Source organism: Aspergillus lucknowensis (assembly GCF_044049455.1).
Source record: "Aspergillus lucknowensis strain CBS 449.75 chromosome Unknown BJX67scaffold_116, whole genome shotgun sequence".
Classification (NCBI taxonomy): Eukaryota; Fungi; Ascomycota; class Eurotiomycetes; order Eurotiales; family Aspergillaceae; genus Aspergillus; species Aspergillus lucknowensis.
The window spans coordinates 1-13,143 of NW_027263660.1; the positions used below are offsets into that span (position 1 = coordinate 1).

The following is a 13,143-nucleotide window of genomic DNA, read 5'->3' on the forward strand; positions in this document are numbered from 1 at the left end:
TTTTATAAAAGTTATTATAGTAAAATATCTAATTAATTTTTTAGTATATTATTCTTCTAGTAGTTAGATAATAGTTATATAGGCAATTTTATATATATCTAATTTAATTATTATAAAAGTATATTTCTTTTAAATTTAATATCTATTTAAATTCTTCTACTATCTATTTATATATTTCTTTATATTCTAGATATGGTAGAAATATCTTGTCTTTATATTATTTATATTTTATAGTATAATCTTACTATATTTTCCTATACTATTCCTAATATATTATTTATAGTAGTATATAAGTATATAATTTATTTTCTAAAAAGTTACTAATTTTATAGTTTTTAGTTTTTTATAAGGTTTTTATTTATATTTTACAAGTCTTATACTAAGTTATTGCTATTTTATTAGTATTCTAAGTATTAACTATATATAAAACTTGTTAGTTAAAAAAAAAATTTTATTATTATTATCTTGTTTTTCTTTTACTAAGTAATATTATTTATTATCTATATTATTAGATTTATACTAGCAAATTTTATAATAATATTTATACTCTTAAATATATATTTTTATTATAGGTAATTTATTTATATTATATAATATTTAAGCTAATCTTTCTTTAAAGTCTAGTAAATATCTTCTCCATTTTTTTATATCTAATATCTATTTTTTCTTGTTTCTCTAGTACTGTTTTTTTTTATAGTATTAAATATCCTTTTCTTTTATTTTTTTTATTTTTTGCTAATTTTTATATTTACAACTATATTAGCTAATTTTTTTTATATTTTCTTGCTATTTTTTATATATGGCTTGTTTAATCTTAAAGTAATAATTATATTATCTTTTATATTAATAAATATATAGATAGTACTAATATCCTTAATTATATATACTAATTACTATCTTTAGCTTATTAGTTTAGTTATTATTCTAGTAGTATTAACTTATATATTTTATAAATTATCTATATAATATATATTTATAAATTATAGATAGCTAGTCCTTAATTTTTTTTAATATAATAATTCTTTGCTATATACCCAGGTTTATTATATTTAAAGTATTTTGTTATTAAACTTCTTCTTTCTTTTACTATTTTAGTTGTTTTATTAAGTCTTACTAATAATAGTATTTATTTACATTTTAATATTTCTATTTTTATCTTGTGATTATTTTTAATAGTTAAATAGTTTTTTTAATTATTATTTCTTAAGCTATTATTTAGTATATTAAGTCTTAACTTTAAATATTTAATTAATAAGCTTATTTAGGTTCTTAGGCTTATTATTAATTAATATAAATATATCTTTTGTCCTTGCTTTTAATTCTTTATAGTAAATAGACTTAAATATATTATTTCCTTGTATTAGATTAGATATAATCTAATAGAACTTTATAGTGTATTCTTTATATATTATTTTTCCTGAATATAACAAGTAGATTTAATTTTTAGTAATTTTTATAATATTCTAATTTCTAAATACTAGCTTAAGCTATTCTTTAAAAGCTTTATATTTATTAAAGATTATATTAGTTATAAGCTTTCTCTAGTATTATAATTTTTTTAATAGTTATATATATAAGGCTTAAACTAGCTAAATACAAGTTTCTTAAGGTAAAAAATAGTAAATATAACCTTATTAAATTCAAGTATACTTCCTAAGTTATTAATATAAAGATATATATCTATTATAGTTAGGTAACTTTTTAAAATTGCTTGTTTATCTTTAAATAGTTCTAGTTTATTTATCTTAATACTCTTAAATAGCTATAGTATACTAACTTAGTTTAACAAAAAGTTAATTATATTACCTAATTATATAATTTTTTTTAGAATTAATAAATTCTCAAGTAGTAATAGATTTTTTTAAAAATAGTAGCTATTAGGTTCTTGGAAATACTACTATTTCCTACTATATTAATAGTAGATACTTCTTTTTACTTAATCAAGGATTTATTATTATTAGATTAAGATCTGCTAATTAATCTATAGAAGAATACCTAAGAATATTCTTAATAGGATAAAAAGAATTATAAATTATTAAGGTTAATAAAGTATAGAAAGAGGTAGATAACTAAAAATAATTAGTAAATAATAGGTATATTATTAATCTAGTAATAATAGATAGAGAATAAAACTTTCTAGATATAGATAATAATAGTCTTATATATCTACCTAACTCATGCCTATTATACTCTCTTTCTTTAACAAGCATGCTAGTATTTATCCCTATTATATTTTTTCTCCTTAACAAGCATAATCATAATCCTGATTAGCCCTAGCATTATATTACTTAATATAACCAGGTTAGCATATTATAATTCCTTAGTATTGCAGTATAGAGCTGCAGCACATCAGAATCCATTGGTTGTTAATGTCTGATTCTCTGACAGGACCCTAATCTGACAACTATAATATAAGTATAAATAAGATATATTAAATAAATAATATAAAATAGAATATGTATAAATAATGTAATATATTATATAATTATAAACCTAATTATTAATTTTTTAAAAAAGATGTTAGTAGTACTAGTAACGTAATTCCCCACCGAACCGCCAACCCCACCAAACCGCCAACATCTGTATCCTAAATTAAATGGCCATTTTTAATAGTTAAATATCTCAACAACCAAGCTTCTAGAGGTGTTATAACTTATATATAATACTTAATAGTATATAATATACAGATATATATAGGTAATAACCTACCTATTCTTATATTTTCAATGGTAATATACTTTTGGTAGTTTTAATTATTTAAATATAATTAGGATACTATAAAGGTTTAGTGGGTATAAAATAGATATTTTATTAGTTTTAAAGCATATATGCTAAATTATATTCATTTAATCCCTCTAAATTATGTGGTTGTTGAGATATTCGACTCCTAAAAATGGCCATTTAATATGGGATACAGACGTTGGCGGTTCGATGGGGTTGGTGGTTCGGTGGGAATTACGTTAGAATATTATATATTATATGTAAGCTTGCTTTATAGCATGCTTATAAAGCAAGCAGCATGGATATATTATCTAAAATATGAGGCTACTCCACGCAATACTATATACAGCACCGCAATACACGGGGTCTAACACTAACACTACCCCATAGTATGGAGGGATTTTGTTCCAAGATTCTGGATGCCACCAGTCCAAGATAAAGATATTGGAAACAATTCAGCTGCCATATCTATTGACTATCCATGTCCTCAGCAACCCTGCTGCACCATACCAGTTCATGCACAGACAGAGATAAGCGCCAAACTTGAAGATAAAAGTGAAGCATGTACACCAAATAAGGCATGGGAGTGATCCAAGGCCGACAGTCACCAAAATAAGATTACTAAAGCTAAACAAGAAGTTATTGCCCTCAAAGAATATATTGGCCACAAGGCAATAGTGAGCCACAAAATACACATAGTAATTAATTAACTCTCACAGCATATATTACTATTAATCTAACAAAGCTGACCAAGATACATCAAAGTGGGGGACTCAGGAGCTATCTATTTCATATGACGCTTTTAGAGTTGATATTGTACTAATTATGTCTTCATTCTCCAGTGCCTGCTGGGCCGCTTTATTTCCAGCAATTGTTTTGTTTAACCCCTGCCCCGAACCGAGGTGCTTATTGTTCCAACCCCAGCCTGTCAGGTAAACTCCGATATAGAAGGTTTGTGTTCCGCCTTCATGCTGGACTGGGGGCTTTTCGTCAATATACCTCAATCTGACGCCCTTTCTCATTACTTTTTTGGCAAGAGTCTCTTTAGCCTGGAGGTTCGAACCCAGCTCCTCAAGAGTATCGAGTTTCGGTGACCACAGCTGTGAGAGCCACTGCTCGGCAACTGAATAGCCATTGGGGTGAGAGAGTATGACAGCAGCCACATAAGCCTCAAACAGGTCCCCCTTCGTTTTCGTCCATCTTTTTGGTTGGTTTGAATAGTCACGCGGGACAGAAGCTCTACTGTCGAGGCCATACTTCGTAGCGTAACCGGCAAGAGTCTCATTCTTCACCAGAGTTTCCCTAATTTGTGAAATTCGACCGGACGGTATCTCGAGAAGTCTGTGCCAAATGAGCTTCGTTGCAATGAGCTCTATGTACGCATCACCAAGGATCTCAAGTCTATCATAAGTTGCTTGAGGATCATTTCTCATTCCTGGGTGAGTAAAGGCAGCGCGTTCAAGGCCAGGGTCCATAATGGGAGGAAGCGGTGGCAAGCCTATGTCGTGATATGACGGCTTTGGCGACATAGCAGCATCAATTCCAGCCGAACTTGCTGGCGGATTGCGCGATGGTGGCATGCGCTGGAGAGCTTGAGTTAAATCCACCGCGGCCTTCAGTGCGCCGGCGCTGAGCTGAATATCACTGTTCTGGATGTTCGGGGTAAGGTAACCCATTAAGTCGCGGAGAACCTGCACGTCATTTCGTGTGTTGTCTGAGAAGGAGGAAGGGGTCGAAAAAGATTTATTCACGTCAGAATCCTTGAGGCGATGTTTCTGGTCTTGAATTAGCGGGAGTAAGGATAAGCCCGGGAAGTTGAGGAGATGTGAAGCTTCACCTTGGTCACCGAATTAGTCTCATCTCGGTGCGACAAAAAGACTGATTTTCGCTTCCGGTCCATGAGTAAAACCGTGATGCAGCAAGCCAGTTTTCATCAAAGATGTTAGTTATCCCGAGGCAAGCGGCTAGTCATTGAATATCACGTGATCTGGGCCGGCCAAGCCTTCTGCTCCAGGATTGTCATCGCTGGTTTCCAGTAACCGCTGAAAGCTCCCAAATCCTCTCAAGATGTCGGCGCAGTACAGTCGGTTACTGGAATTGGCTAAAGTATATTGTATCCCGTGTTGTGTTTGTCCATGGGATCATTTTTGACACCATACAACAGGTCCAATGTCGGCTGTTCTCGATGACTTTCAACCCTGATGGTTTACGCCTTGGCAACAAAGTGTTACGCCAGAGGCTACGAGGCCCAACGCTAGCTGCATGGTATCCAAAAAAGACAGTGTCATTCCGAGATCTACGAGAAACGTGTAAACGTCTAGGTCTGACAACGTTCGACGAGGCTGAGGACGATAGGGAAGAAGCTATTCAGATGTACGTGCCCTACAGTATTCTCGTGGTGCATTGTGCTTACTCTAGGCAAGTGCAAAATTGCGAGGAAAGGGGAGGCCAAAGAAAAAGCGAACAGCTGCAGGTAAGACGTTTTTACCCTTTCACCCATCAGTGGCTTGCTGATAAGTATCTTGTACCTAGAATCAAGGACAGCAAAGAAGAAGAAATAAGTGGGTGTTAGGAACTTTATTTTTCTTCATGTCTATTGTGTACAATAGGAATCGTGTCCTAAATACATGGAACTTTAATGATGGCGCTCAGAATCTCTCTGTATCGAAGGGGGCCACAGCTGGGCGGTGCTTGGAAAAGCTGAACGGGGTTTGGAAAAATTTCTGTGGATTCCCAAGCCCCAATCAGTTTTTGGCCTACAACAAAGTTTCCAAACCCTGTTTAGCTTTCGTTGGGCATATACACGCGTGTTATTTAGCTTATACAATATATAAGTTTAAAATAGAGCTTGTTAATACCAAATATTTATATAGACTTTGTTTACTTGTTGCTTGACACCATATATAGGTATCTAAAAGATATTAATAAAAGAAATAGAATACTAATATAGGATATATTTTATAGACTATTACTAAAAGAAAAAAAAAATTTTTGTTATAGTATAGATATATATATAGCTATTATAATAATAAAACAAGTAGAATATATATCCTTTTCTAAAATTAAAATAATACTATTTTCTTCTTCTCTCTAGCTATCTTTCTTTTTATCTTTACTCCCCCTTCTACTTATAGTAGTATATACTATACTTATATATATCTAATAGCTTTACCAACCTCTTTTATAACTAATTTTATCCCAAAAGCATAGTTAGTTAATATATAGATTTATATAGTACTAAACCCCTTTATCTATAGCTACTATTATAATAAGTATAGCCTATTTACTATATTTCTATTAATTACCTGCTAAATATATGCTAGGGCCTATATATAAGAATAGAATGCTTGACTCTAAAGCAAGGACCCTAACTAATATTACTAAAGCAGTAATAAAATAGAAGCTTTTAAAGATATATAAAAGGATATAAGTAATACTAACCAAGAACCTGCTAAATATATACTAACTATATTAGCTACTAGTATATAGTTAATAGTTTATAGATATATAGATAACTATTTACTAATTCTCCTGTCTTGTACCATTATATATACTAGAAGTATCTTATATATATATAATTTTTAGAGATTAGAGGATAAGAAAATATAAAGCCTAGGAAGTAGGCTACTAGAATAAATATATTAAAAAGATTTAGTATATATACCTAATTCTAAATAAATACTTGCTTGGTATATACTAATATTATATAATAATAGTCTTGGAATACAAGTAGTTTGCTATTATATTTATTTAAGAGCCTGGTAAAAGGCTACTAAACTATATCTTGTACTAGGTATGTAATAGTATAGAGGAACTAGTATAAGTTTTTTTAGTATTTACTTGGTATACACTTACTATTAGTATAGAAAGTTTAATAAATAGTTTGCTATTAAATAGGGAACCTGCTTTTATTACCCTGGGATCCTTTACTATACTAGTAGCCTTTTAGAAAACTATTTTATATATTCTATTTCCTTATATACTAAGTATATACTAATAGTATCTAGAATAGCTCTTTTATAGCTATAATATCTCCTTTTATACTAAACTACTAGGAGTAGTAGTTATATCTTATTATAGCAGGGGATATATCTTCTTTTATAGCTAGATATAAGTTTTATTTTGCCTTCTATATACTAGCTATATACTTATAATTAGTAGTAGAAAAAGCAAATATAAACTAATTTAATATTAATAAGGTTATAAATTATATCAAGCATATAATTAAGCAAGAAAAGGGCAATACCTAGAATAGCAAGGAAAACAACAAGAAGAATAATAAAAAGAATAATAGGGGGGGTAATAGGAATAATAAAAAGAATAACTAGTAGTTTAAATAGTATAATATATAGTATATGCAGTAATAATATACCTAATTAGCAATAATTATAAATAAAATAATTTTTTATAGGTTTTTATTAAGGATTAATAGGAAATTAGCTAGGTAAGAAGCAAGATACTTGATTATTAGGATCAGAATAAGACTAAACCTTATCTCTTGATATTTGTTAGGGATATTACTATTAATAATTATAGAATTACTCCTTTATTATTTCTAGTTATTAATATTATAATTATACTATTTTAATAAGCCTAATTTAGCTTTGCTAATATACTAAAACTAACCCTATTTTAATAGATAACTAAATCTATAATATTTAATTATTGGATTAGGGTCTGCTAATTAATCTATAGGAGAATATTTAAGAATATTCTTGATAGGATAAAGAGAATATAGATTATTTAGAATAAAATAAAGTATAAAAAAAGATAGATAACTAAAATAATTAGTAAATAATAGATATATTATTAATCTAGTTAATAATAAATAAAGAATAAAACTTTTTAAGTATAAGTAATAATAGTCCTTATATACCTGCTTCCTATAGTATTACTATTTAATTCTTATAAGACTACTAATACTATTATAGTCCTTTTTTATCCTAGTATTATATTATCTAGTATAATTAGGTTAGTAAATCTATATTTCCTAGTATCTTGATATAATATTATAGTATATTAAATTTATTAACTATTAATCTCTATTCTTTTAATACTAATAATATTATTAATTTTTTAAAAAAATTAATAGTTAGTTTTACAGCTATATAATTATTAGATTAGATTTATTAATCTATTTAAAGATAGGAACCTAAGAGTATTCTAAAAATAAATAAAAAAGATAATATTATTAGAAGTTAATAAAGTATAAAAAGGCAGATAATTAGCTTAATATAATATAGGCATGGATAAGATATGCTAGATAAGTAATATAAAATAAAATATATATAAAATATATTAATATCTTATATAGCTAGAGAACTAATTACTAGTCTTTTTAAAAAAGGTTAGTAGTATTACTAAAATGTTTTATATTATATATACTTGTTTAGTAGTATATTTTATAAAATAAGTAGTATAGGTATATTATCTAAAATATTAGATTATTTTATATAGTATTTTATAAGTACTATAATATATAGGATTTAATATTTAATTAATAAATAATATAGTATTATTAATCTAGTTAATAATAGATAAAAAATAAAACTCTCTAAGTATAGGTAATAATAGTTCTTATATATTTTTTTATTATATTTATTATACTTACTTGCTATATTAGCTATATTATTTATTATATTTATTATATTTTTCTATTATAATAGCTATAATTATTTTCTTAGTATTATATTAATATATCTAGGTTTTTAGATTCTATTAGTTTAATATATTTTTATTAGTATCTTAGTAAGTTACTATAGTATATTAGATTTATTAGCTATTAATATCTAAGTTCTTGTAAGGTATTAGGATTTAGTAAAAATATTTAGTTATTATAATATTAAGTATTGGTAAGTTTTAAGCTACCTAGTTTTTATAAGAAAACTTGTTCAGGTTTATATAGAAAATTCTATTACAAGAAGAATAGAATAAATTACTTTGTGACCCACGCCAAGGCAGTGAAAATATTATGCCAGGCACAATATTACCAAGGTAGAAATATTATTAGATAATAATATTTCCCTCATGCTTATTTTACCAATCCTTACTATTATAACCATGATAAAATTATTACCATAATAATTTTAAAGAGGTTTAGTATTACTATCTTGTATTAATACTAGTACTAGATAGGTAATAATTAACCTATTTATCTTATTATATAGTAAAGGCTACTAGAATAGAAGCGCCTATAAACTACTATATAGTTATATATATAATCTAGGATATAGTCCCTATAAAAGACTATTAAGAATAATTATAATAGATTAATAGTCCAGGATATAGTCTATAAAAAAGACTACCTAATAGTAGAAAAAAGAGGGGTATATAAGGATACTTATTACTACTATATCTAGCTTTTCTATTTTTATAATTAATACTACTATTAATCTAGAGTAACTTGTTTTAAAGATTTTTATAAAGTAACTTGTCTAGTACTTATTTTACAGGCTATAATATATATACTATAGACTAGTCCTACTCTTTTTTTTAATTTTAACCTAACTATAACAAGTCTCTATACTTGTAGGATATGATTATACTAGGTAAAACAAGTTAATTTAAATATTTAGAAAGTCCTATATAAGAGCCTGGGATTAGAAATATACAAGAGGTTATTACTTTAATAATAAATTAATTACTAGTTAGTACAAGTTATATCTTGGATTAACTTAAAGCTATTAATATAATATCTTAATACTAGTACCAAGCTACCACATTCCTAGAAGGTAAAATCCTGTAAGAAATAGTTGCAAGAATACAAGCCTAGCTTAATAAATAGACTAGAGTTATTAATTAGGTTACTAGTAACCTAAACTAGTAATATAATACATCCAAGAATAATAAGACTTTTAAGAAGTACTAGAAAATGCTAGAGCAGCTCTAGGATTATATTCTTATATTTAAGACTAAACTTAGGGTCAAGGTCTTGAAGGTCAAGGTACCTGAACCTTTTAATAGTACTAGAACTAAGCTATACTTCTTCCTTATATAAATATAGATCTTTATTAATATTAATTAAGATAAATTAGTTAGTAAGGCTAATAAGGTCATGTTTACATCTACTTATCTTAAAAAAAAAGTATATAAATAGTTTAAACCTTTTATAAGAGAATAGTAAGAAGCTAGAAAAAATAGAGACAAGCTAGCTAGTAATATCAAGTAGCTATTTATAAGCTATAATTACTTCAAGAAATAATTTACCTATATTTTTAAAGATATTAACAAAACCTATAATACTAAGAAGTAGATTAAAAAAATATACTAGTCTAGAAGGATATAGGTATATTTATCTTAAAATTCTAATAAATTATATTATACCTAATATAGAAAGATAATACTTTTATATACTATTTTAAGAGGACCCTAGATTATAATATCTAGGAAAAGATAGTATTTCTATCTAGACTTAATACCCTAGTAAGAATATATAATCTAGTATCTAGGATAAGGAACTAGCTTAGAGAGCTAAGAGAATAACAAGATTAATAGAACCACGGGGGATATTATTCTAGAAGAAATTAGGGTAGATATAGTAGCTATTATATTAATAATAATTAATAGTCCTAGACTAGATTCTAAAAGAATAATAATCTATACAAACCTTAACCTATAGACTTGGATATAATAATCTTCAAGATAAAACAAGATTATTACTAAAAGGAGAATCTATACTTTTCTTATGGCAAACCAGATTATAAGATAGCAAATTATAAAAAGCAGAGATAGCATGGCTAGAGACCCTAGAAAAGAGCTAGATAATATTAACTAAGGGCCATGCAGGAAGTTATAATACTAAACATAATCTAGGTATAGGATAATAATACTAGCAAGATACCTATTATAACTAATAATTTCCTAAAAAAGGCCAAGAGAGCCTTAGCTTAGGATAAGCATGTTATAATAGTTAATAATACCTAGAATACTACTAAAAAAAGGTAAAGCATACCTCTAGCAGCTTAGAATAAACTTGGATAAAATACTAGAAGACAGGATCTAAATCTTGTACTAAACTTGCTAGAGGTAATAGCCATACTACCTAGGAATATAGAAATAGATATTAAAAGATATATTAAATAAATTGCTAATATTGCTAGCAAGATATATAAAAAAGAAAAGATACTTAAGATAATTATTAAAATTCTTGTAAATATTAAAAAAATAATTAAGTAGCTAGATAAAATTCTCTAAAATAAATTACTATACTAGCTAAAATATTAATTTAGTACTATAATTTTGCAAACTAATAAAGAAGAAGCTAAAAGGATAGGTAGGTCCTACTATAATAAAGCTACTAATAACAAGCTAGCTTAAAAGGGAGAGTATAATAACTTTCCTATAATTATATAAAAAATTAACCTACTTAATAAATAATATAGAATATAGCTAGAAGGCCTTAAACCTAGCAAGAAAAGACTTAGTAATAGATTTATAATTCTAGAAGAAAAAGCTCTATAAGAAAATAATACTAAAAAATATAAACTATGCTAGTACTAGCTATAGGCTACTAGACTATATAAAAATAAATAATATTAGAGATAATAACTTAAGTTTTTAAAAACTAGTAAAAACAAGCTTGCCTATTAAATAGATAATATTATTATAGCTATATAGAAAGACCCTTAAAAACTTATTAAAGGCTTGAAAGATTTCTTTAATTAATACCTATATTAGGACTTAACATGTTAGGAAAGAACTAAGAATTATTAATAGAAGTATATTAAAACTTATAACAAGTATCTAGGAACTTATACTATCTATAAATAAGATAATAGTAACTATTACTTGCAACTATATAGCCTATCTAATAAATAATTCTAAGAATCTAGAAGGTATCTACTATATTAATAGGATTAGTATAAATATATTAATACTAATACATGATATTCTAGATATAATAATATATTATAATTAACATGCTATAATTTATACTATATATATTATAAGGATATTAAGTAAATTACATGCTACTAGCTAAAATAACTAAAAATAATTAACTAGAATAATTTATATCTATATTAAAAACTATAATACTTATATAAATTATACTAGTAATACCTAGAATATAAAATATACTATTAAATAGTTTACTATAAAGATTACTATATTATATACTATCAAGCTAAACTTAGAAACTACTTTTCATGCCTAAAATAGGGGCAATAGGTACTAAAATAGAAAGAAAGATACCTTATAGTAATTAAGACTTGGATAAAAAGGTATTTTATCTAACTTACTAAAATATAAGAAAAATAGGCCTATATCCTGATTAACTTAAGAGCTACTAGGAACTATATTAGCCTAAATTTTATAGAATAACTAGGAATTAGAAATATTTAGAAAGAAATATTAATACCTATATTAGGACTAAATAGGGAAAACCTGGAAAATACCTTATTAATAGTTAAGTTAGGACCTCTACCTGTTGTAGTAAAGGGAAGAACTTTTAAATTAAGTTTTAATATTATACCCTTAGGCAAGTATAATATAGTATTAAGGATTCTATAGCTTGAGGATCTTAATCTAAATATTAACTAGATTAAAAGAAAGATCTAATAAAGAAAGAATAAATAGCCTAAGAAATAAAAGGAACTAGAAGAGGCTAGTATCTTATAGCATGTTTATATAGCTAAGTACAAGGCCAAGTAATCTATAAAAGGATTAAAAACTAGTAGCTAATCTACAAGTATTAAGAATCTAATAGAATAAATTATTATAGTAATATTAAGATTATTAAAAAGGATATGGCTAATAAATTTACCTAGATAGGCTACTAGCAATATTATAAATAACAAAATTATTATAAATAGTAAAGGAACAAGATTTTAGGAGATTCTAGCTATAAATAATTAGATTAGCAGGGAACTAACTATTCTAGATAAGTATAGTTAATTCTAGAATATATTCTAATAACTTAATAAACTAGAGTTACTATTTTACAGGCCTTATAATCATACTATACCTATTAAGAAAGGTATTAAATTAAACTATAAATAGATTTTACTACTAAATAATTAAGAATCTAGAGTACTAAAAGAATATATTAATAACTAACTAAAGAAAGGAAATATCTAATCTTTATACTTACCTATAGAATATAGAGTCTTATTTATATTAAAAAAAAATAGAAGTAACTAATTATATATTAACTTCTAACTACTTAATAATATAATTATTAAGGACTAATACCTGCTATTCTTGATCTAGAAAATTTAGAATAAAATCTAGGAGGCAATATAGTTTACTAAATTTAATATAATTAATACCTACTACTATATTAGGATTATAAAAGGGAAAAAATAAAAAATAGTATTTTAAATAAAATTTAGTTTTTATAAATATCTAGTAATACTATTTAGGCTAACTAATATACTACTAATATTCTAAAGATTTATTAACAAAGTACTAAAGCCAGAAGAC

At 26.1% G+C, this 13,143-nt stretch overlaps 2 protein-coding genes across 2 annotated transcripts; one reads left to right on the plus strand and one right to left on the minus strand.

Annotated features, from left to right (window-relative positions):
- Positions 1 to 3,084: 3,084 nt before the first annotated feature.
- BJX67DRAFT_368763 (ribonuclease III) lies at positions 3,085 to 4,654 on the minus strand. Its single transcript, XM_071030670.1, has 2 exons — positions 4,559 to 4,654; positions 3,085 to 4,496 (listed from the first exon to the last, which is right to left on the minus strand). The coding sequence occupies exons 1-2, from the start codon at positions 4,619 to 4,621 to the stop codon at positions 3,495 to 3,497; spliced, it is 1,065 nt and encodes a 354-aa protein (XP_070880357.1). The 5' UTR covers positions 4,622 to 4,654; the 3' UTR covers positions 3,085 to 3,494.
- Positions 4,655 to 4,767: 113 nt separating this feature from the next.
- BJX67DRAFT_368767 (mitochondrial 37S ribosomal protein mS33) lies at positions 4,768 to 5,619 on the plus strand. Its single transcript, XM_071030671.1, has 4 exons — positions 4,768 to 4,827; positions 4,886 to 5,094; positions 5,145 to 5,194; positions 5,254 to 5,619. Exons 1-4 carry the CDS (start codon positions 4,789 to 4,791, stop codon positions 5,280 to 5,282), a joined length of 327 nt encoding a protein of 108 aa, XP_070880358.1. The 5' UTR covers positions 4,768 to 4,788; the 3' UTR covers positions 5,283 to 5,619.
- Positions 5,620 to 13,143: the final 7,524 nt, after the last annotated feature.

Bases quoted from the DNA above. Each gene is read 5' to 3' on its own strand.
- BJX67DRAFT_368763 (XM_071030670.1), bottom strand. From the start codon at position 4,621: ATGGACCGGAAGCGAAAATCAGTCTTTTTGTCGCACCGAGATGAGACT. The intron at 4,497-4,558 runs GTGAAGCTTCAC...ATTCAAGACCAG, and splicing joins AGACTAATTCGGTGACCAAG to AAACATCGCCTCAAGGATTC.
- BJX67DRAFT_368767 (XM_071030671.1), top strand. From the start codon at position 4,789: ATGTCGGCGCAGTACAGTCGGTTACTGGAATTGGCTAAA. The intron at 5,095-5,144 runs GTACGTGCCCTA...ACTCTAGGCAAG, and splicing joins AGGGAAGAAGCTATTCAGAT to TGCAAAATTGCGAGGAAAGG. The intron at 5,195-5,253 runs GTAAGACGTTTT...TCTTGTACCTAG, and splicing joins GAAAAAGCGAACAGCTGCAG to AATCAAGGACAGCAAAGAAG.